The sequence below is a fragment of the Bos javanicus genome, chromosome 10 (assembly GCF_032452875.1).
Source record: "Bos javanicus breed banteng chromosome 10, ARS-OSU_banteng_1.0, whole genome shotgun sequence".
Taxonomy (NCBI): Eukaryota; Metazoa; Chordata; class Mammalia; order Artiodactyla; family Bovidae; genus Bos; species Bos javanicus.
In genome coordinates this window covers 35,488,159-35,513,380 of record NC_083877.1, presented here as the reverse complement: position 1 = coordinate 35,513,380, position 25,222 = coordinate 35,488,159, and the positions used below count along the sequence as shown (strand labels likewise).

The 25,222-nt window shown below is 40.6% G+C and overlaps 1 protein-coding gene and 1 long non-coding RNA gene across 5 annotated transcripts in view; one reads left to right on the top strand and one right to left on the bottom strand.

Moving 5' to 3' along the window:
• LOC133256057 (uncharacterized) lies at window positions 1-14,237 on the top strand. Of its 3 annotated transcripts, XR_009739097.1 has the most exons (5): window positions 2,366-2,993; window positions 9,747-9,822; window positions 10,590-10,705; window positions 10,784-10,967; window positions 14,081-14,232. It is a non-coding gene; the product is annotated as an uncharacterized LOC133256057 (long non-coding RNA). The 3 variants fall into 3 exon arrangements; XR_009739098.1 differs by lacking the exons at window positions 2,366-2,993; window positions 10,784-10,967 and adding an exon at window positions 1-951 and having other exon boundaries at window positions 14,081-14,237; XR_009739096.1 differs by lacking the exon at window positions 10,784-10,967 and having other exon boundaries at window positions 2,375-2,993.
• BUB1B (BUB1 mitotic checkpoint serine/threonine kinase B) overlaps window positions 12,259-25,222 on the bottom strand; it is a 55,105-nt gene continuing 42,141 nt past the window's right edge. For both annotated transcript variants that reach the window (XM_061430758.1, XM_061430757.1), the window contains 8 exons: window positions 22,625-22,758; window positions 22,191-22,331; window positions 21,759-21,859; window positions 19,535-19,684; window positions 17,784-17,926; window positions 15,116-15,287; window positions 14,232-14,338; window positions 12,259-12,812 (listed from right to left, as the gene is read on the bottom strand). In XM_061430758.1, the coding sequence (XP_061286742.1) occupies window positions 12,581-12,812; window positions 14,232-14,338; window positions 15,116-15,287; window positions 17,784-17,926; window positions 19,535-19,684; window positions 21,759-21,859; window positions 22,191-22,331; window positions 22,625-22,758 (1,180 nt within the window). In that variant the 3' untranslated portion in view covers window positions 12,259-12,580. The remainder of the gene's footprint in view (window positions 12,813-14,231; window positions 14,339-15,115; window positions 15,288-17,783; window positions 17,927-19,534; window positions 19,685-21,758; window positions 21,860-22,190; window positions 22,332-22,624; window positions 22,759-25,222) is intronic.

Sequence of the window (25,222 nt, the reverse complement as noted above, 5' to 3'; positions counted from 1 at the left end):
GTTGCAGGGGACTCTAAAATCATCAGCCCCGCCCCACCTTCCTCAGGTGAGGAAACTGCAGCCCCCAGAGATGAAGTGACTCAGCAAAGCCACACAGGAAATTAGAGGCAGTCAGGATTGGAACTCAGCCTTCCTTCTCACAGGCCGGTGATGCTCCCTTTGCTGCCCACGCAGGCCCGTTCTGCTGAAGCCCCAAGAGTGAGGTATCTGTCGTTTAGTCCAAGGCAGCAGCGGTGCTGTCACTGTGGGTTTTTCTGCCTTTTACTCTTGGTTCCCAGGGAGTGGCAGCGTGTATTCAGCCTAGATGGTGTCCTTACAACTAATTAATACAGTCTTTCACTTTTCTCAATTTTACTGTTGAAAATGGTGATGTTCTTAAAGCCTCAAAAGCAACTTGTCTGGTCGGCACCATTTTGGTGAGTCAGGTTCCACTGGATTGAAAGCTGACACTGAAATATCCCACCGAATGGCTTTAAACAAATCATCTGGGGATTGGTTTGGAAAGGCACTGTAATAGCGAAGTCCTCACATTTTCATAGACGAATGCTTCCCAGGCTTTCCTTAAGAATAACAAGTTTCAGAAACAAAGTCTAGGGTTCTAACGTGTGGGAAAAATGCCCTTTTACTGCCAGCTTTTTCTAGATCTTTAGCTTCTTTCCTACACTTCCCGCCTCCTTTGTGCTGTGTGTATAGAGGGTGCTTCACGTAGGCCTTTCTGACGGCCGTGCGGGCCTGTCTCCACCTGCCTACACTCGTCAGCACCTCTTGCCAAAGGGCCAGGAAGGAGGAACAGATCTGCCTGCCCCCACTGCCGTCCCAAGCCGGGGCAGGCTCCGGAAAGGAAGGGCTGGGACTAACGAGCAGCTGTCGTCATTGGAGGTCCGTGTCCTGCATTCCAGGGCTGGTGTTGCCTCAGAGGTGGCCCTCAGCCCACAAGCCTCCAGGTCAGAGGTAGGGGCCCCACCTTCAAGAGATTTTCCCAAATGGCTTCCCACAGGGGAGGTGGGGTTCCCATAGCAGATGCCTTCAGAGCCCCCACTCACCCTCCAAGGTGCTGGTAGCAAAAGGGAGAAGGGCCAGCCAAGTCCTGGGGGTCCTGTGTGGAATGGAGCCTAGAGGGCCTTGTCATATAAGGGTGCTTGGGCCCCTTCTGTGCCTCTCCTCCCGCTCCGCCCTGTTTCCCTCCTGTGGGGGTGGAGTGGGGTGAGAACCCCAGGGTAATGGGCACGCCCTGGTGGTGCAGCAAGATGTGTAGAGAATCCCTGACCGAGGGCTGTGAGTGTGACTGGTGGGACTCTTCACCGTGCTCCTGGAGTAGGAGTGCCTGCTGGGCTGCTGTTAAGGATTTTCTCTAGGAATGCTTCTTCAACAAAAGCAAATTGGAAAAACTCAATTTGACTCCAATAGGAATTACTATCCGGAGAAGGCAATGGCACCCCACTCCAGTACTCTTGCCTGGAAAATCCCATGGATGGAGGAGTCTGGTGGGCTGCAGTCCATGGGGTCGTGAAGAGTTGGACACAACTGAGCGACTTCACTTTCAATTTTCACTTTCATGCATTCAAAAAGGAAATGACAACCCACTCCAGTGTTCTTGCCTGGAGAATCCCAGGGACGGGGGAGCCTGGTGGGCTGCCGTCTATGAGGTCACACAGAGTCAGACATGACTGAAGCGACTTAGCAGCAGCAGCAGCAGGAATTACTATCGCTGCTGGCCGACGGCCTTGCTGCCTGGCCACTCCCCTTCTGGCCTTGACAGAAGGCCCTGCACTGGCCCTCTGACTAGAAGTAAAGAAGGGATGATGAGGCCTTCCGGAAGCCCAGTTTGGGCTGCAGAACCTGCCTGGACACCGATGGGCAGGGCAGATGGGGAGGAGGCTGAGGGGCCACGGTGCAGACTGAGGGAGACAGGTATCATTCCCTGAGAAGCTGTAGCTACAGTCCGTGGGGTCGCAGAGTCAGACACGACTGAGTGACCAAGCACACATGCCTCTGCCACCGCCCCACCCCTCCCAGCCCCTCTGCTTCTGGGGAAAGCAAGAAGAAAGGGTGACAGGATCGTGGCCAGTCGGGATACAGGCCCAGAGCAGACGGCAGTGTTAGCAGATGGCCTGGGAAAGCAGAAGGCGGACGTCACTGTGTATGGCCTTGCCTTCTGGCCCCTCCTGTCACAGTGCTGCTGGGGTCACAAGGGAGGATTTGGAGCGAGTCTGGCGAGGGTGCCTGATCTTGACCTCCAGGAGAGGTTTCCAGGAGAAATAGGATTTTTCAAGTAAGTGAATAGGGAATGGAATTCTTTTTCCAGAATCAAGTTTGTGAAAATTCCTGGTTTCGTGAGATGGAGGTGGCCACAGAAGAAAACATGTTAATCAAGTATATACCATGTTCCAGGATAGGAAGGCTCGGCTCTAACCTGCTTGTTCGATCACTGAATCCTTAAAACACCAAGGGGGAGGTATTATTATCCCAGTTCATACAGACGAGGAGTCTGCAGCTCAGAGTGTTTCAATAACTTTCCCTGAATCAGCTAGGAGGTGGCAAAGCCAGGGTCGGCGTGCAAGCCCTGGCTCCTGCTGTAACGCCCTGTGCCGAGGCAGGAAGCTTTGGCGTGACTGTTTCTGGGGGACACTGCACCCTTTGGCTGAAGGGAGCCACTCAGTCAAGGTCTGGCCACAACCTGCTCTGACTGGGCTGAGTGCTGCCTCTGGCTGACTTTCACTGCTATGTGACAAGGACACAGACTTTAACTTAGAAGTCAGGAGAGGGTCAGCCCCCAGTCCCCAGTTTAGTGGCTGGCAGCAGGTCCAGCAGTGGTATTTCCCAGAAATGAGACTTCCTGGGAGCAGCTTTGATGGGAGGGGCTGGACGCCCTCTGTCAGAGCAGGGAAAAGGAGGGACTAGAAGAAACTTCACTTGAGACACAGCTAAAAAGAAAAGTCTTCTGTTGGTGACATGGGCACCCCTTCTCCACTCTGGCACATACAGCTTTAGAGGTGAGTAAGGCTGGGCTCCGGAAGCTTTAGGGGATTAACCCTGAGGCGTTAATGGTAACATGGGGGCTGGCTCAGAAACTGGTCAGAGCAAAGTTGCAAACTGCTGAGTCCCAAGTGCACAGTGATGGCCTCTGCCATCCCAGGCCCATTGCCCCAGGACAGCCTTCCAGACACACCTGAGCTTCTGCTCAATGAGCAAGGGCTAGTGATAAGCCTGGCAGCACAGAAGAAAACACAGCAGCAGAAGCACATACATGGAGGGTTCCTACTGCATCAATGACTGCCAAAAAACTCATTTTCTTGAGCACACGTTAGAGACTATGCACAGTGCTAAGCCCTTACCACACATTAACTCATTAAATCCTCCTAACAATCCAATTAATGAGTCCATTCAATAAATAGCTATTGAGTACTTGCTAGGTGCTAAGCTCTGTGCTAGGCGCTAGGGATAACTTTGTGGAGAAGTCCCTGTCCTCATGAAATTCACAATCTAGGTGGGAACTATTATCTACCTCATTTTAGAGGTGATAAATCAGGCCTCCTGAAGTTCTTGCTCAGGTCACTAAGTGACAGGGCAGGGGTTTGAACCCAGGCAACGTTTCAGAGTCCAGGGTGGTGTTTTCCTACCAAATTCTGCTTTTTTTTCCTTCCCAACACCACCCATGCGCAAGACACTACTGGTCGCCTCTCTAAATCTGTCTCATATCCCCCTTCTGACTTGCTGGAAGAAGCCCAGCTTATTTGCATGTATCCTCTTCCCCTTCCTGTGTGCTCAGGGAAGGGCTCCTCCCTGGCACCAGCTCTGGGGGTAATCTCAATTAGTTTGAACCAATCTTGGTAATTCCCTTCTTTTTGCCTGGGACTTTTTGCCAGGTTTAGACCCTAGGCATGTGACAATCCAGACAGGAGTACAAGTTTGCCGAAGAGTTTTTGGGAAGAATTTCCTTGTGCTGCTCCAAGCTGTTTGGCTTGCTGCGGGAGCCAACTTGGTTCCAAAAGGGGACCAGCCTGAGGACAAAAGCCAACATGCTGAGAATGGAGAAATAGGAAGAAGCGTGGGTCTTCTGTGAATTGCTGGGCTTCAGGCTGGTTATGTGAGATAACAGATATTCTTACCCCGTATGCTAGTTTAGATTTTCTGATTTTCGCAGCTGCAAACTACCTGATACAGACAAGCTCCGATCCCTGCCATGCCTTGATGACCCCCAGGACACCATAACCCATGCTGGCCCTCACTTCTTCAAAGTGTCCCAACACATCTGCACAACTCCTTAGCTCTTGGTCAAGCCTTACCTTCAGATGTCCTTTGACATATTCCCCTCTATATTCTCTTAGCCTTTAACCTATAATATCCTGTTCCACTAACTAAATTATAAACTCTCTGAAGGGAGACAGCATGCCTCGTATTTCTTTATATCCTTCATGGTGCCTGACATTAAAAGTGTATCCTCAGTAGAGTTTATATTTATTGGCTAATCATTTTTGCCACATTCCAAGAGAGTATTTGCTGTCCTGAAGGGGGTAAATGAACATGTTCCAACAAAGAGTAGAACAGGAGTCAACAGGTTGCAGCTAGAAGCCTGAGTGAATAGGAATGTCAGGTATCTCCACTGTGCTGTAGATTCCACGATGGGTTACACTGGCTCTGGCTGCCTCCCGTACCCAGCTCCGGGCTGACTGCTGGGCAGACAGAGATGAATCCACTGCTTGCCAGGAACCATGGGACTTTCAAGTTTAGCAACCATATTGTGTTAATTCTCACAACAGCCCTTAGCACTAGTTTATAGATGGCAGATTGACCTGCCTTGATCAAGCAGCCAGTGTGGAGCAGACCTGGGGATGCAGCCCAGGTTTTCCAGTTCATGAATCGAACTCATAGGACTTCTTGCGTTCTATCTTTCCTTTTTCCTATCAAGCAAGTGGTCACTTTTCATCCACTGGCTCATGGGAGGGATGCAGCAGAAGGTAATATAGAAATGGTTCTGAAAGCCTAAGCTCTAGCAGCAAAAGTCTCAGGAAGAGACTAAATATCTTGGCCTTAAATGGGGTGAGCAGGCCCTGTGCCTAAGCTAGAGGGGTTTCCCCTGGTGAAGGAGAGAAGAGTCGGCAGAAGAGAGAGATACATCTACAGATGGCCAGAGGAGAGGGAATCTCATCATGCTTCCCACCAGTGTGGGCAGCAAGACCCTGCCTGATATGTATCATCAGGGCAAACAGGACCCGAGGCAACTTTTAAGATTCCTGTGCTCTGAACATGGCTGAGGAGCAGCAGAGAGCTGCAAGCCAGAACTGAAACAGCCCTGTGGGGTGAAGATGGGACTAGATGGACCTTCCTGATAGCTTAGAACTTGGCTGATCTTGAGACTGTTTTCTTTAAGTACAATTATTTGTTGTATTTGGTTTCCTGAAGGTCACTCCCAATAGAAATAACTATTTCCCCTTTAGAATACAGAATATCATGTTTCTTTCAACTGCCTTTATTATATTACAGATTTAGCTGTACTCTGTACAGTAAATTATAGTAAGGTCCTAATCTAGCTGAGGTTCCAATTTACTCGAGAAGTTTCCAGAGGACTTTAAACCATGTTAGAACTAAACCAATATAAACATCTACAAGCAACTGTACTAAAAGCTTTATTTAGTTCTAAATACTCCGTAAAGTAGGCATTCAGGCATCTTTACTTTATAGAGGACAACACTGGCTCAGAGAGGGTAAGTAACTTGTTCTTTGCCACACAGCCAGGATTTAAACCCAGGCATTCTGGCCATAGAGGCAGCATCTCTAACCTCCAAGCAGTGGCACCACAGGCAGGGGACCACCTCAATACTGAGGAGATTCTGGTAGGCCTTATGCCTGTGAAGCTGACCCCTATAACGTGAGCACCACATATAAGCTGTAACTCTACTATAAAAAGACACATGTACAAGCACCTATGCAAGGCAACCAATGGTGTGATGCAGCCGGGAGCTAAGGGGCCACCCCAGGGGCCTACCCCACTTGTCCACATGCTAGGTCGGGTACTGCATGTGCCTGCTTGAGTGAGTTCTGATCGAGTGGCTTTCTTATCTGTTCAGTGACAGGGTAGGTGATCTGGAAGGTCTCTCCTAGCAATGCCAGTTAACTTGTCTGTTCTGCCTAGCTCATATTTCTGCCTGCCTGATTCTTTCAATTCTCTGGGACTCCCTGACTTGCTGTACCACACACTCACTCACCTTTAGCTGTCTCATTTCCTGGAATGAACCAGTCTCATTGAAGCTTCATGTGTCACCCTTTTCAGTATTTTTATCACTTCATTCTAGAATTACCACGTTTTTTTCAATTCTGTTTTAAAAATGCAAAGGCAAATGTATATTCATCTTTCTGTTCACAGATTTTAATGGGTATTTGTTTTTATGAAATGCCATCCTCACTTTGCTAATTGTAGGACTGAAGCAATTAAATGTATCACATGACCAGGACGGTAAGATTAAAGAAACATACACAAAATGAGACACTAGAAATGAAAGTGAGATGATTCCAGACACATCTGCAGCCTAGGAGAGATTTTTCCTCTTCACCAAGACTCTGATATAACTAGTTTTTGAACTTGTGGCCACATTTTTCACATTTAAATTCACTATTTTTTTTAACTCACTACATATTTAATTCACTCCTAATTTCTAGGACTATATAAAATTAGACAGTCCTTTGCTCACAAGGGGTTTGAGAACTAGCAGTGTGATTGGGCAACCACTACTTCCCATGGAGTACATCATGAGAAATGCTGGACTGGAAGAAACGCAAGCTGGAATCAAGATTGCCGGAAGCAATATCAATAATCTCAGATATGCAGATGACACCATCCTTATGGCAGAAAGTGAAGAGGAACTCAAAAGCCTCTTGATGAAAGTGAAAGAGGAGAGTGAAAAAGTTGGCTTAAAGCTCAACATTCAGAAAACGAAGATCATGGCATCCGATCCCATCACTTCATGGGAAATAGATGGGGAAACAGTGGAAACAGTGTCAGACTTTATTTTTTTGGGCTCCAAAATCACTACAGATGGTGACTGCAGCCATGAAATTAAAAGACGCTTACTCCTTGGAAGGAAAGTTGTGACCAACCTAGATAGCATATTCAAAAGCAGAGACATTACTTTTCCAACAAAGGTTCGTCTAGTCAAGGCTCTGGTTTTTCCTGTGGTCATGAATGGATGTGAGAGTTGGACTGTGAAGAAAGCTGAGCGCCGAAGAATTGATGCTTTTGAACTGTGGTGTTGGAGAAGACTGTTCAGAGTCCCTTGGACTGCAAGGAGATCCAACCAGTCCTTTCTGAAGGAGATCAGCCCTGGGATTTCTTTGGAAGGAATGATGCTAAAGCTGAAACTCCAGTACTTTGGCCACGTCATGCGAAGAGTTGACTCATTGGAAAAGATTCTGATACTGGCAGGGATTGGGGGCAGAAGAAGGGACGACAGAGGATGAGATGGCTGGATGGCATCACTGACTCGATGGACGTGAGTCTGAGTGAACTCCGGGAGTTGGTGATGGACAGGGAGGCCTGGCGTCCTGCGATTCATGGGGTTGCAAAGAGTCGGACACGACCGAGCGACTGAACTGACTGAACTTAAGTCATGGAGAAGTCAATTTGAATTAGGGGACAACACTGCTAGGGAGCCGAGACTTTGCTGTAGGAACCTCTAAAGAGCAAGACTATTGGAAGTAGTATGCTTTGATGGAAAAAAGTATGTTTACAGACATTTAGCCTGAATTTATTAGTTTGTTCTTTTCTTAATCATACTATGTCAGTTTGTGGAAACTCAATGAGCTTTTATACAAAACCTATAAAATGATTTTTGTTTTGAAAAGTCAAATTTTGTCATTCAAACCCCAGTTCAGACATAGGAAGTTGCAATAGTAGGAAGATGATTATTTTAGAAAGAGTATTTTGAATAGAAACATTATAAAATATTTGAACATGTATGGATTTTTAACATACCAAAGATGAAAATTTAGATATATTATCTTCAGTAATGTAAAATTGCTTTTACTCTCTTTTAAATTCCAAATTAATCTTGTTTTTATATATGGATGATGCAGTCTCCTAAATTTCCTGCTTAAAAAACAGAAACCCAACATTTATTAGGGCTTTTTGTTTTTTTAATGTACAGAAGGGAAAAGATGACAAAACCATAGCCCATAATTTCTTAGCCTAGATTATCCCACAGACATAAAAGAAGTGATGAGAATGTTCAAAGTGCTCAGAAGTAAAAGCCTTTATTCATTCCTCTCACTGCCCCTCTCCTCAAAGACAACCACTTTTTCCCCCCCAGTTTTTTTTTTTTTTAACATAAGCTGAAATGTGTGGAATTATACTTTCAAAGTCTAACTCAGGTTCTGCCATCTCTACAGGCTCGTGCCAAATTGGAAGATTTGGGCTTCGGCACCAATGCCCAAGCACCACCGCCATCTACAGAAATGGTCTGGTTTTACCTCTGCATTGGTTTCGGGCGCCTCTTCTGCCAGGCTTGGCTGCACTATTACCCCAGTGGGACTCATGAGATTTGGAGGCAGAAGGACAGCTATCACATGCAGTGCTTCATCTTTGAGCATCTGTGCCAATGCTTAAAGTAAAATCTTAGGGAAAATTTCTCAGATTTAAATTAAATAAATATTGCCAAATCACCTCCTAGTAGTGTACCAATCTGCACTCCCACTAATAACATCTGAGTGTTTATTTCCACTCATCCTCACAAATACAACATTCAACCATTTACTATGTGAATGATGGACATTTCACATTTATTTTGCATTTTATTTAATTAGGAATGAGAGTGAACAACTCACATGTTGGTCATTGAAATGTTTTTAGTGAATTGTTCATGCCCTTTGTCTATTTCAACTGGTTTTCATTTTTAAAAAAATTATTTGTACCTTAGGTATAAAATAGTGCTTTGACTGTGCTCTAAGCACTGGGGTTAAAACAAAGTAAATCCCTGCCCTTAAGGAGCTTAAATTCTAGTAGTGGGATACAGGGGGAAAGGATAAAATATATTTCTATATATGCTATGGAAAAAATAAAGCAGGGTAAAGAAAGACAGAGAGTGACAGCAGAACAGCAGTGTGTATAAGGGCGGGTGTGGTGTTTTGTACAGAACAGCCAGGGAAGGCCTCTGATAAGGTGGCAATCTGAGAAGACACCTGAAGGGGAGTAGAGGAGTAATGCATGTGAAGTTATGGGAGAGAATATTCCAGGCAGAAGAAATGGAAAGCTAAACGTTCATAAAGAAGGAAACTAGTTGGCATGTTTAAGGAAGAGTAAGGAGGTGGGCATGCCACAGTGGAGTGAGGAAGGAAAAGGAGTCAGGGAAGAGGTGAGGGAATGGCCAGGTTAGACCTGGTAGGGTCTTGCAGGCTGTGAGAAGTCTTCCCATTTTGAGCTGTGTGAGACTAGAAGCCACTGGAGGGTTCTGCTTTGACTGGAGGTGGGTGGGGGGAGCAGAGAGACTAGTTATAAGACCTTGAGATAATGCAAGTGAAAAATGATGCAAACATGTGGCCAGTGATTATTCCTAGTTTGAGCTTAGAGTTTCTTTTTTTCGTGGGGGCAAGGGGAGATCGGTGACTACATTAGGTTTTGTTTTTTATCTATTATAGTAATAAATAGCAATCTTCTTGGTTTATTCTTGGTTTTATGTCACAGACAAAAAATTACAAAGTCATCTAGTATATTTTCAGCTTCTTACATTAATGCTTTTGATCTTTTTTTTTTGTAGGTAGCTGTGAAACAGGAAAGACTACCGCATATAGCAGTGCAATGTATTCATTGCACAAGGGTACCAGGTTGAGAGGGTAAGTGGGGACTGAAATCCAGCCAAGCTATGGTGCATAGGAAGGGACTGAATGCACCAGGAGGAGGAGCCTTTTTCTAATGTGCACAAGCATGCTGTATGAGTTAGGGATTCCCAGGTGACTCAGTGGTAAAGAATCCACCTGCGAAGGAGATCTGGGTTCTATCCCGGGGTCAGGAAGATTTCCTGGAGGAGGAAATGGCAACCCACTCTGGTATTCTTATTTGGGAAATACCAGGGACAGAGAAGCCTGCGGGCTACAGTCCGTGGAGTCGCAAAGAGTAGGACACAGCTGAGCTTGCATGCATGCTTTATGAACTAGTGCTGGTACTGGTTCATCCTGTAAGTTCAAACTCTAATCCATGCTTCAATACCAGTTACCTGGACTGCCACCTTTATCCTATTAAATATTTGTAGCTTCTTATATCTTTGGTGGAACCAAGAACCTCATTAAGATTGAAGTTTGCCATACTAAATTTTTTTTTTTAATGCATTTTCCTCACTAGGGAAGTCTTAATTTTAGAAGCCAGATTGGAAGCAAATTTGGTGTAAGAGTTGGTGAGGCTGGAGGAAGAATTCCTCTTTTTCCAAAGCAATAGAAAAGAAGCATTTCTTTGCTGTCTTTGCTTAAAGATTTTAGCCTAAATACAAGAGTCATTTCAAAGAGTTTTCTGCTAACCCTCTGAAAGGCTTTCTTATCTATCTTGAGATAACAGCCCAACTAACAGTCAAAAGTCCTAATGCTCCAGGAGCTCTTTTCATTTCCAGATTCAGGTTTGGCAGCAGAGCACCATGACTTGGGTGGAAGCTTTCTTGTGCAACTGTCACAGGGGGTGAAGATGCTAACAGTAGTAGAAAATCAGTGGATGTACACTTTGTGAATGGTGAGTCACTGTATTTCCATGGTTTCTTTTCAAACAAAAGTGAAAATCCTCTTTTCAACTGTGTTCTTTTCCCCTCAGGTCCATCGTTACACTATCACTGCCTTAGTGAGACAAGAAATAACCATTTGAAGGAAGTCAAATAGAGGCTTCCTTCTCCCAAGACAAACAACATAAACTATAAGGAAGAGGCAAACACACCCACTTTATAGTTTTATGCTCAGGCTAAGAGAAAACGAAGACATCATAGGTCCTAACTGATCAGGTACTATTTTCTTCCCTCTACAAAGAAAGGATTGGAAGGGATGGGGAATGCAGGAAGAGGCGGCAAAATAGTTCCAAGTTCCCTAATAAATTAACTTCCTCAGAGTTCCCTCCCTCTCCTCAGAGCAGACTTTGAGAAATAAAGCTGTATCCATAAAGCAGTGCTTTGTCAGTCATGCTGTCAAGGCTGCTGAAAAATTCACTAGATGGAAGCTAAGCCTATGTTAAGAAAGAATCTAAATTTACCATCTAGCCTCAGAGTAATGACTTTACATGTCAAAGTGGTGGGTTGAGAAATGAGAGAACAGCAGAGGGATAGATGGGTTCAGTTACATAAAAGGTACAGTATATAATTTTATATCTTTAGTTGTACAAGAAACAAACATGAAAATGTATCAAAAGTCATATTTTGGTTAAGAGCAAAAATTTCTAAGTTGATTATCCTTCAGATGCAAGTCATGTTTCAGTGCTTCAAGTATATATGCTTAAATATTTTTAGTTAAGATATACTTAGAACCTTCTGCTTTCCAGCAATTTTAGAGCAGTAACAGTGACAACTAGAGTTAAAAAAAAAAACAAAAATACAGGCACCAACATAAGAGGCACATTTGATAATTTTGATATTATGATATGAAATAGTTTTCACTGCCCTTTCTACGGATTTTCTTCCCTATCTCCAAACCTGATATAATTCAAGCTTGTTTAGTGGTCTAATACTTCATCTAGACCTATGCACTCCCAAATGATTCCTTGTGTCAAGTCATCTTTTTATTCTAATATTCTGCCTCTTCAAATTTTTCAAATGAAAAACCTTCTTCTAATCCTTCATTAACCTTGCCCCTAACAAGTCATTTTATATGTAACAGAATGATGATCATTCCGTTTCTGAAAGGTTGCTAAAGTCCATTCAAAATCCTTTTTCCCCTAACTCACACAGCCCTTATCAAGAGGCCCAGCAGCAACAGCACCACTAGATTATATAAGAAGACCAAGGGTCGTGGTGGATAAAAAAATGAAAACATTAAGACATAATAAAAAAAACTTTACCACTTGAAACTTAAGAAAATTTGGCCTTGTATAAACCATTTTATCTACTTTTCAATCTAGACCATCTAGTGGAAAGTCAGGAACACCTACAGGAATGGTTGGCTATTCTGTATTATTATGATCCTATAATAACAGTTACAAGTCTAGAATACACAAAATTCCATGGTAAAGTAGCTCCTGTCTGCAAAATAAGGCTATTTATTATCTTAGTTGGCAAAAAGTAGATGAGATGTTAGAAGCACAAATTTAACAAACACTATTTTATTATTTACAAAATACATAGTGATCACAAGGATACATGTAACAAATTACAAATGGGAAAAGTACAAGGAAAAGTTGAGGCAAATGTGTTAAATGACAGCAAGGTACCCATTAATATTGAATCTATTTAGAATAAAACTGTTCTTTGTTAAGCTTAGTCAAGGCCAAGAGTAGGTACATTGTTGAGAAGAAACTGCCAGTTACGTAGAAATATACTTCTATCAAAAACTAGGAAAGTATTAGTAGTGTACCTAAATTAAATCACAGCATATACAGATCCAGTGTTCCATAGTACAACCATTGATTTTAGGCAGGAATCTGTGAGAGGCTTGACTGCCTATCTTGCTGGAAGAGGAAAGCCCCAGGACTGATTAACTTCCCCACTTTCCAAAAAGCTTTGTTCAGGTGACTTTGGAATGCGGTGTCAAACACCCCATTCATTTCTGCTGCAAGTTCCCCCAGAACAGACACTGTGGACTCATCACTGGCATTCAGAATCCGCAAAAAGAATTTATTCCACAATTCACCATCTTTTAGCCTAAAAATATATAAAACCATTTTCATCAAGATTAGGCATATAGGAGTTTGAATTCTTTCTGTGTTTAACTCAATGGTATATTTATGCACCAACATGGTTTAAGGTAATACCTAACTCTAGGGTTAGAGATCACTCAAGCAGTGTCCTTTGAAACCGCAAGGTGAAACTACAAAAAAAAAAAAAAAAGACTACCACAGTGGGAAAAGTTATAATACGATGAACGCACCTAAAGGGAAAGATCTTTCATTTGAATCTATAAATTTCCTCCATGTACTGAGATGCAGCACTTCTCTTCTACGACTAGAAGAAAAACAAAATTTGTCTCCTCTCCTCTAACTTTCCTAACGTCTAGGTCATTAGAAAGATGACAGCTTCCTCTCTCCCCTTGCCCAGTATTTTATTATCTTTACAACCTTCTCAGAATCTTAAGCTCGACTGAAGTAACTACTGCTTAAGTCTATGATGTTTGTATTAAATTTTTTTTTTTTTAAATCAGATAAGCTTCTATTATTGTATAAGGCAAGGTTGTTAGAAAATCCCACCTGCCCCTACCTGCTTCTGCTTATGTAAGACTCATCTAGGACCATAACCAACTGGAGATACCTAACTCTATCCTATATTATGCCTTAATTATATTTCAAACCCATTTTGAAAGTATATGTTAGAGACAAATAAGACTGGCCAAATTCTGAGTAAAGAAAAACAACAATTCAATTGTTGGGAGGGGAAAATGGAAGTAAAGTGGTGTTAAAGTATCAATACTGATTCTTCTTTTAACTAAAGAATCTATTAGTAGGTGATAGATTGTTATACTTATTCTGGGAAGTTAACAGCTATGATAAGGTAAGATGGAAGATGGGATATTTAGTAGTATGAGCAGGCTTGAGGGAATACTAAGGTTCTGAGACCAAGCAACTCTTATTAAGAGAGCATTTACTTCCTCACCAAGGAGATTCAATTCTCTGCTTTGGTTTTATCCATTCATTAACTAAATAATAGCCTAAAATTATTATGTAATTTAGAAATTTAACTCTCTTCAAGAGATGCTTATTACCTTTTCATAAAAGCAATTAAAAAGGGGTATAAGACTAACACCAATTGGTTAGAAAATTATTCTCACAAATGTTTCTATTAAGACTTCTAAACTGAGAGACTTCCATACTCTAGTCAACCTATATGTCATATTTATATATCTAGGTTCAAAATAATGTCCTGAAGCTGAATAGTTTGATTCCCTTTTTATTAATAATTCCTTTGTCCTGAACAAGGTACTCCACTGAAGATCTAATGAAAACTGGTTAAAATTAATGAAATCATGGCATTTGGATTAAGAAACCAAGCTGTCAATGCAGAGAGAGCACCGGAGATAAAGAGAAGATCATTTGGACAGGCAAAGACCCTGAAATCACCAATACTTACTCAGAAATATTTTGGCTAAGTTTCCAGAGGGAACCATCCCAGAAGACCTGTAGGTGCTCCTTGAACAATAATAAATGTGCTAAATCTGCTATACCAAACAGATCTACCTGAAATCACAAAAAGCACTATCAGCTAAAATCATTCTCTGCTACTATGATGACAATTTATTTATATAGGAAGTTGACAGGCATTATAGTGCTTAGCTAAGTTTATTTTATGACATACATTTCAGTAGACTATTCTTATCCTTACAGTAAAGGTAGAAACTCCCCAAAGAAGTGAGCAGCAGAGCCAACTCTAGGAATTATCCTTAAGAACAAAAGATGACAAAAATATCTGGACTGTCAAATTCAAATTTGTATACCTACTAAATATGCATGGACTCCAGCTGTGATCTAAGTGTGTTGCACATGACTAGTTCAGGGTTATGCTGTATATTCAATCAGCAAACGCCGTATATCCAGAGCTGAGTCAGAAGGGATTTTTGCATATAATGCCACCATATAAAACACTTTACATTTGTCCTAATGTTCTTTTTATATACATCATTTCATTTATTCCTCACAAGAATTCTAATGTACATATAGCAAACTCTTTATTTTACAGAGGATCACAGATAATGATTTACAAAATACAACACAGATAAGTGGTAGAAACGGCCCTGACAGTTACTGAGTTAGTCATGTGTCTGCACGTGTATGTGTATATTCTTCAGTGTTGTGACAGAAAAATGGTACATTTTGCTTGACTTGGTGATATAGGAAAACTAGGTCATCTGTTTCAGGAGAGATAGTATCAGTAAACATTAGCTTTCATGGCTTATTTAGGTAAGAAAGAGATGAAGAAACCCTCACCATATTTGCTCTGGCTTGTTTTACACTTACCTGGTATGGAGAAGAACAGTTAGCCAGGATCTTTTGTCCTTCCAGGGTTTGTACAGTCGGAAAGCCACTGAGGTTAAAAACGTCTAGCTGTGCCCTAAGGTCAACACTGTAGGAAAAGTCCACTATCTTCAAAGCTTGATTGTTCTTATTAAAATCATAGGGATCGTGGATTCTAAGCCCAAATTTAAGAGAAGGAGATTTAAAAAACAGGCCATGAAAGAAGCTGCATAGCTGGTCTTTTAAAAAAAAAAAAAAAGGCAAAGAAAAAAAAGGAGGTACCGCAGGTGTGCTTTAGCTGTGCCAATAGCTCCCTCAAGTGGTTAGTTATGAAAATGCACCTATAAGAGAAGTGCCTGTATCCACCCAACTGGGCAATGTCAAGAGTAGTTTACTGGCATAAGCTATAGAAGCCAAAGTGCATGGTCACAACAGAACATTTACCAAGTTTCCATATTACATAAACTAAGTACTAGAAGCAGAATGCAGGCCTTGACCTTGTACTATATAAACACTAACAAGGATTATGATGGAGGAAATTAAGCTTTTATAGGTGGCATAGCCTTTCTTGTTTACTATTATAGATTAGGCTTTCTGAGAATCATTCAGACTCCTTCACTGAGTTTAATTAAAAACAACATAAGACTGTTTTTTGGTAAAGTGACACCTTTACAAAATACTGTAAACTATCCTGTTTACATTAAACTAATACCATACTCTATCTTACACTTATCTGTAATTCCAACCCTTATTTCCTTAAAAAATACACACATAAACAACTTTACAGCACTAATTCACTACTGATTTTCCTTGGAATTACCTATTCCATGTAATAAAGCTGTTCTCCAAAGAGATAAAGGAATTATTTATATGAGGAAAAAATGGATTATTTTTTATGTGTTCCTTTTCTTTCCCTGCTTTCTCAGTTCCTGATATCAATGGCAGGTCCTATATTTCTAAATAGAGGCTTTGATTAATCCTATCACATATACCTCCACAGCACCAGCTTATCTATTTTACTTTAAAATTTACAACTGTTCCCATTTTGCTTTACAATTTTATTTTGGCCATAAAACTGTAATCCCCAAATATTTTCAAAACTTGGGAGAGGTAGGAAAATGTTTCTTAGAATAATGAAAAGCAGAAAGGTCTCCTAACTCTCTAATCTTCCATTCACTGTTACCCTGGGAAAGACATTCCACTTTCTTGGATCTCATTTTACACACACACAATATAGAAACTGCATTTAATCATTCAAAAGGCTCTTTCAACTCCTTGTGAATCTACACAAAATTTCCTATCAAATTTGAAAAGTTGTGACATATTAAAAGGCAATGTCCCTTGAACATTATGTGGTTTTCTGGAGTCCTCTGGGGACTGAGAGGATATCTAAATATACAGAATACAAATGCCCAATCCTAAAAAGGCTTAGAAAATCTCTTTGCCTACAAGTCCTGAGAAAAGCCTGTGAACTCTAGTACTATCCCTCTGAAATTTCAGTGCTGTGAAACAGAGTCAAAATAAAAACTATACCAGGGTTTTTCACATTTAGAAACATATGGGGAGATTTTTTTGGTGATCACAATGACTGGTTGACTGTAACTTGTATTTAATTCGGTGGGAGGTAATTATAGGGGAATAGATATAAAAATCCTGAAATGCTTGGACCAGACTTGCACTAAGTACCTATGGTACTCTGGATGAGAAATGCTGCTGTATTATGCTTGGGGAAGCCTTTAAGACTCCACCATCTCAGGAAAGAAGGCAGGATGCTCATAACCAAAAGGTTATGATTGCAAGAATACACTGCAGATTCTTTTATTTAATTTCCATGCCAACTATGATCTGGAGTCTAATTCAGTTTCTTCTTACAGAATAAGTAGTCAGGAGAAATGTAGAGGATGATTCCAGCTTTTTGTGTACACCAAAGACCTCAAAGAGAAAGTTAACTGCTTACCCAAGTCACAAGCTTGGGACAGAAAAAGCATCTTTAAACTACACTACTTACTCAAACACCATGAGATCAATGACCACTAGACTAGGTGTGCTGGTCCTCTAGTCCTTTCCATAAAACAAAAATTGTTGACCATTTTTGCCTTGTTTATGCCTCAATGTTTTCTATATTTTCTTAATTGAGTATCTGGGTTTCATCTCTTATTTCATGCTCTGAAATTTCCTTCCTTGAACTTGACGGCTAAACTGGATTTCAACACTAAGCCCCTTTTCTTGGCATGGTTTGCATTCGCTCTCTGGTTTTACTTACTTCTCTCAGCAATTACCTCAGCTTGGTATGATTTAAACTTTGGTCTTTGAAACTGAGCAGTGCCTCAACTTTGCTAGCAATCTACCTCTGCGCTGGCCCCACACAAAGAAACACTAGACAATCTACTTCACATTCCCCAAATATTTATCTTGTACATCTCTCTAAACAGGAATCATCACAATAGAGTTAATTCTTTTTTTCTGGATTATTTCCTCAATGTGTGTGTGTTTTTTTTCCTTTGAATACTTTTAAACTATTCTCAGTGACTACTGACTTTTAGGAAGCAAATATCCTCTTAACATACAGTATTCTTTTAATACGGTATTTATCAAAAGGCAAAAGAAAATGGAAACTACCCATGTTTTAAGCCAAAGCTGACAGAATTATAAGAGAATGAAAAGGACCAACCTGTTTCTAAGAATCAGGCTCCTTGGACTCAAGTCACCATGGACTATTTCTGCTTTGTGTAGTTTCTCCACCATTGTCAAAAGGTTATAAATAATCAATACCGTCATTTCATGGGTAATAAATTCACTGTGTTGAAGAAGATCCTGGAAATAGAAGGACAGAAAAGTATTTAAATTGGGGTGACATATTCAATACCTTGCTTACTGCTGCTCTGTACTCTTCCTGGTTCTCTGTTAGAATGTGGGTTCCTTTGCAGATTGGTTGTTGTCCCATTTTTAACAATGCTGCTCTCCAGTAAGATCGTTCATACAGGGTGAGGCTGGCCCATAGTAGGATCTCTATATAAATGGTAGTTTAAAATTATCCTCATGCCAACAATTTTGGAGAATTCATATTACCATCAAAATTGCAGCAAAACCATCATTATGTTGTATACCTGAAACTAATATAACATTGTATATCAACTATACTTCAATTTAAAAAAAGAGATGAGAAATGAAATAATCTCAGAAACATTAAAAAAAATAAAAATGATAGGAGAAATAATCTCAAAAAAAAAAAAAAAAAAAAAGCCATAAAATTGTCTTAAGAATAGTCCAAAGAATAAAATCACATATTATAAGGAGTTCTCTGGTGGCCTAGTGGTTAGGATTCCAGGCTTTCACTCCCAAGGGTCCTGGTTCAATCCCTGGCTGGGGAACTGAGATTCCCACAAGCCCTGCAGCATGGTCAAAAAAAAGACATATTGTGTTTGGGTTCTAAAAATAATCCAGAGGGGTAGTATAGATAAAACAAGAGTGGCAAAAATAGACTCTGGTTTCCATTCCTCATGTAGGGAACTTGGAAGTTGCTACTCTGTCCGAACATGTAAAAAGCTGAACAAACTAAAAAATCAACAACTCTTCTAGTATCTGTAAGTATAGGGGAAGCACCTACATTTTTGTGAATTTCACCTCTAGGAGCAGATCAGGTTTTCACAGTAAATATCATAGAAAAATCTCCCTACTGTTTTCAGCAGGGGGAGGGGAAAAAGAAACATTTGAAACAGGCCAGAGCACGCTGTTCTTTTTAACAAGGCCTGCCTTCAGGGGAAACTAATTAACCAGAGCCTAACATACTGGGATATTATCAAGAGTCTACTTGACCTTGGATAAGAGAAATATCCAATTCCAGCCCACTCCAGCTATTTTGTCCCACCTAAGCTGGGCAGGTGGGAGTTTATGGGGGCCGGTTTAGGAAACTGAGAAAGTTGTGAAGTTCACAGTCCAAAGGCATATGCGCATTACAAAAGATGATAAATAATAGCTCTGTACGACACTTTCCTTCCCCTCACACGTTATCATCACATTACTAAAGGGAATTCCTTTTACCTAGTACACCATGTCTGGCTATCAAGAAAAATTTACAAAGCATACTAAGAGGCAAAAAACACAATTTTAATAAGCATCAAAGCCAGACATGGCAGGGATATTGGAATTATCAGACCAGGAATTTAAAACAAAAGTGGCCATGAGCTGGTGATGATCATAAATGACCGGATCATTACACAATTCTGTCTCCTTTTATATGTTTGACAATTGACATAATAAAGAGTTAAAATGTGTTCTTGGTCAAAATAACTTCGGAAAATAAATTAATTAGTCTATTTCTAGAAGATTAATAGGAATTGTATACTAAATTCCTTTGCTAAATGGCATACAAATCTCTCTACTTGAGGATTTTAAATGGTATGTTTTCATATTATTGCAAACCTGAAGGGTGAAGCAGTTTATATATTGATGCCAAACGATACAGCCATCTTGGTATTGATAACAGCTACACAAATTATCACACTCCTCATTTAAACGTTCCTTTAATTTGAAGTTGATATAGAAGTCCCATGGGACAGGTTGAGAAGATACCTGTAAGAAAATATATTTTAAAAATAAAAGCCATTAGAATCTATGGTAATGGTTGGCAGATTGAAAACATTCCCTCCAGCCCTTCTGATCAGAAATAATAGTAGAAAAGGGATATTTGAAAAGGCATAAACCTTTAGGAAAGAACAGAGCAGCAGGATATTCTGGAAGCTGGAAACAGAATATTAAGAGGTAACAATCCACTTAACAGACCCAAGAAAGCTGATTCTAGCAGTGGAGAAAGCTGACAGCAACCAAATTTATATTATAAGACCACCTTTCTGTAATATGAAACTGGTAGCACTAATTATCTATAGAGGTAAGAGTGAATGTGGAGCTATAACTGGAGGGGTTGAACTCTGTTAAAGAGAAAGTTAGACCCCTGACTACCCTTCCAGCTCCTGTAGCCCAGCCTCTCTTTCATTCTTGAAGACCATTTTTTTTCCCTAGAGAATATAAAACAGAAGGGCTCTAGACTAAAGGACACTTATGCACTGTTGAAAGTGGGAAGGCCATAAGGAAAAGAAGAAAAAGTTTATTACATGTCAAATGTTAAGATGTACCTTCCTGCCCTTCTACTTTCCAAACTTATTTCCCCATGAAACTTTTAGGAGACTAGCAGCCAGGATTATATACCTTAGGTAAGAAACCAGAAGTTTTCTCTGAGGTATCTGATAAGCTCAAGAGAAAAGACCTAAAGACTGGAGGTTTTTCCAACATCAAGGTCAAATGAGATCATTGTACTGTGAGGCCTACAGCTGTCAAGGTCCCTCCATATACATAGTTTTAACTGGTTTTCTAGAGGCCCATGCTTAAATATGAAGAGAGAGCCAAAGACTTGAAGAAAGCCTCAAATATGAAAGATGGAGATCAAAACAGACAAAAGAAAATAGATGAAGCAGGGAGAAAGCAAAATTAAAGCACTGTTAATATAGTCAGAGAGGTAAGGAATATTTCATCTTTGAAATGAAGAACAGAATTCTACAAAGAAGAAAAAATTTGAGTGCAAACAAGAAAGTTTACAAATTTAATACATGATAAAAGAAATTAAAAACCCAGTAAAAAGGCTGAAAATAAAGTTGATAAAACATTCCAGAAAGTAAAGCAAAAATATAAAGAGAAACAGGGGAAAAAAAGGTAAGATTTTTAAAGAAATCTGTTCAGGAAACCCTTAATCCTAACAAAAGGAATTCTAGGATATAAGAACAGCAAAGACTGAGAGAAGAAATAATTTTTTCTTTGAAGATAAGTTCTCAGAACTGAAGAAGTTTCCAGGTTGAAATGGCCATCAAGTGCCTAAGATTATGAGTGAAAATAGACTTTTACCAAAGCACATAATTGTGAAATTTTAGAATCCTGGGGACAAACATAAGATCCTATAAGGATCTGGGGGGCAGGGGTGGGGCAGGTGGAAATCAGAGAATGGCAAAAGATTTTAAAAGCAAGGTTACAAGCCAAAAGCTAGTGAAGCTCATCTTCAAAATTCTAAGGAAAAAAGTCTTAAACCAAGAATTCTGATATCGAGCTAAACTACCGATCAAATAAAGATGTGGAATAAGAAATTTTCTGACATCCAAGGTTTCAAAAATTTTATATCCTATACATCCTTTCTCAAGGAGCTACTGAAATATGAGGATTTAAATCAAGAAAGAAGGAAAAAAACAGGGATCCAAGGTAACTAGGCAGTCAATATAAAAAAGAAGTAATATGAATCCCTGAGATGATGCTGAATGGAAATTTCAAAGTAATATAGTGTGTGTGTGTGTGTGTGTGTGTATCCTAGAATGTAACTTGTCCAGATTGAAGGAAGCCAGGAAATTTCGGATGTCCTCAAGAAGATAAAACCGACAGAATACCTAACATGTTTGAACACATTAAGAGATTTACACAATACCCTGTCATTTTTCACATCAGACCTTGGCATATAATGGTGAGCGATTTCTTGATGCATCACTGACTTTCATATAAGGCAGCTCCTAGACTAACAGAGGGATTTTGATGGTGCTATGGAGTTACAATTACTGCTTCAACTGACATTATTTATGAAGTAAATGAAATGACAAAGAATCAGTCCTACCTTTATTATGGTTAACTCGGCAGTGTTTCTTGGTGTCACCCAGAATAATTTGTAGTCTTCACATACCAGGTATTCTTGTCTAATGCAATATTCCTCATTATCTGTTGAGAAGGTTTGATTCCATTTAAAAGTCACTGTGAATATGTACAGCCCCCTAGGTTTTATTTCCTGGTTTAAGGGCTAAAGGAACTTTATATTTGCCAGTTAGTAGCATCTAAAATACTTTTGAAAATCATTTGTTAAAAATTGAAAGAGGGGAAGACAGAATTCCTATTGTTACTGGGACATAAACTTATGAATGTGTCAACTTCTATAATGCTGTTTCTTACATTCTAGAAATATTGATTGTGCTTAAGCATCAAGTTCAAGTATAAATAGTCACTTATTTATATACTGTCACACACAAAAGGCCATGCATTCAATGATACTTACCTAATTCAATTTCCTTCTCTATTTCCAAATTAGGCATTGGTCTATCTTCTACAAAAAACTCTGTAGAGACACTCAGCTCTGGTAGGGATTTTACCAGTTGTCTGCGATACTGTGGACACCAGGGTGACTGAGTAGGGCTGTCTGGGTAAAAAAAGTTGAGAAAAAAATTACCTTAAAACCAAAATGGGTATTTTAATAGAGGAGGGCAAAAAACCCCCAAGACTGCATGATCAAAACTGTTAATCTAACAACACTCATCTATCTCAGGTCTTTATGATACTGAATTCAGTTTGTACTCATTTAGTCTAGTGATTTCACAATTTATGGCAACTTTTCCAGAGAAGAAATACATATACCTCAGTTTGCTCTGATAAACAACTGCTCACTGGATGCAGATGTAGATATTTCCTCACAAATGGTATATATGAACCTACCTGCAGTATCACTAGTGAGCTCCAGTTTCTCAGGAATTTGAAGACTTTTGATGGAGGAGGTGCTTGTAACTGAGGCAGAAGATCCGGAGAACCCAGAGGAATGTGTGGCTTCACGGCTGTCTTCAATAATTGGGCTGAAAGAACCACAAATGAATCAGTCTTCCAAAGGATAATTTATATCAACTTATCTTTGTTCTAATTTTATTTGCTCTTTTCTAGTAAGTGACCTGCATGCATGCTCAGATCAGATCAGTCGCTCTGTCATGTCCGACTCTTTGCGACCCCATGAATCGCAGCACGCCAGGCCTCCCTGTCCATCACCAACTCCCGGAGTTCACTCAGACTCACGTCCATCGAGTCAGTGATGCCATCCAGCCATCTCATCCTCTGTCGTCCCCTTCTCCTCCTGCCCCCAATCACTCCCAGAATCAGAGTCTTTTCCAATGAGTCAACTCTTCGCGTGAGGGGGCCAAAGTACTGGAGTTTCAGCTTTAGCATCATTCTTTCCAAAGAAATCCCTGATCTTCAGATGGCTGATCTTCAGAATGGACTGGTTGGATCTCCTTGCAGTCCAAGGGACTCTCAAAAGTCTTCTCCAACACCACAGTTCAAAAGCATCAATTCTTTGGCACTCAGCCTTCTTCACAGTCCAACTCTCACATCCATACATGACCACAGGAAAAACCAGAGCCTTGACTAGACGAACCTTTGTTGGCAAAGTAATGTCTCTGCTTTTGAATATGCTATCTAGGTTGGTCATAACTTTCCTTCCAAGGAGTAAGCGTCTTTTAATTTCATGGCTGCAGTCACCATCTGTAGTGATTTCGGAGCCCAGAAAAATAAAGTCTGACACTGTTTCCCCATCCATTTCCCATGAAGTGATGGGACCAGATGCCATGATCTTCGTTTCCTGAATGTTGAGCTTTAAGCCAACTTTTTCACTCTCCACTTTCACTTTCATCAAGAGGCTTTTGAGTTCCTCTTCACTTTCTGCCATAAGGGTGGTGTCATCTGCATATCTGAGGTTATTGATATTTCTCCTGGCAATCTTGATTCCAGCTTGTGTTTCTTCCAGTCCAGTGTTTCTCATGATGTACTCTGCATATAAGTTAAATAAGCAGGGTGACAATATACAGCCTTGATGAACTCCTTTTCCTATTTGGAACCAGTCTGTTGTTCCATGTCCAGTTCTAACTGTTGCTTCCTGACCTGCATACAAATTTCTCAAGAGGCAGATCAGGTGGTCTGGTATACCCATCTCTTTCAGAATTTTCCACAGTTTATTGTGATCCACACAGTCAAAGGCTTTGGCATAGTCAATAAAGCAGAAATAGATGCTTTTCTGGAACTCTCTTGCTTTTTCCATGATCCAGCGGATGTTGGCAATTTGATCTCTGGTTCCTCTGCCTTTTCTAAAACCAGCTTGAACATCAGGAAGTTCACGGTTCACATATTGCTGAAGCCTGGCTTGGAGAATTTTGAGCATACTTTACTAGAGTGAGAGATGAGTGCAATTGTGTGGTAGTTTGAGCATTCTTTGGCATTGCCTTTCTTTGGGATTGGAATGAAAACTGACCTTTTCCAGTCCTGTGGCCACTGCTGAGTTTTCCAAATTTGCTGGCATATTGAGTGCAGCACTTTCACAGCATCATCTTTCAGGATTTGAAATAGCTCAACTGGAATTCCATCACCTCCACTAGCTTTGTTCGTAGTGATGCTTTCTAAGGCCCACTGGACTTCACATTCCAGGATGTCTGGCTCTAGGTCAGTGATCACACCATCGTGATTATCTAGGTCGTGAAGATCTTTTTTGTATAGTTCTTCTGTGTATTCTTGCCATCTCTTCTTAATATCTTCTGCTTCTGTTAGGTCCATACCATTTCTGTCCATTATCGAGCCCATCTTTGCATGAAATATTCCTTTGGTATCTCTGATTTTCTTGAAGAGATCCCTAGTCTTTCCCATTCTGTTGTTTTCCTCTATTTCTTTGCATTGATCGCTGAAGAAGGCTTTCTTATCTCTTCTTGCTAGTCTTTGGAACTCTGCATTCAGATGTTTATATCTTTCCTTTTCTCCTTTGCTTTTTGCTTCTCTTCTTTTCACAGCTATTTGTAAGGCTTCCCCAGACAGCCGTTTTACTTTTTTGCATTTCTTTTCCATGGGGATGGTCTTGATCCCTGTCTCCTCTACAATGTCACGAACCTCAGTCCATAGTTCATCAGGCACTCTATCTATCAGATCTAGGCCCTTAAATCTATTCCTCACTTCCACTGTATAATCATAAGGGATTTGATTTAGGTCATACCTGAATGGTCTAGTGGTTTTCCCTACTTTCTTCAATTTCAGTCTGAATTTGGCAATAAGGAGTTCATGGTCTGAGCCACAGTCAGCTCCTGGTCTTGTTTTTGCTGACTGTATAGAGCTTCTCCATCTTTGGCTGCAAAGAATATAATCAACCTGATTTCGGTGTTGACCATCTGGTGATGTCCATGTATAGAGTCTTCTCTTGTGTTGTTGGAAGAGGGTGTTTGTTATGACCAGTGCATTTTCTTGGCAAAACTCTATTAGTCTTTGCCCTGCTTCATTCCGTATTCCAAG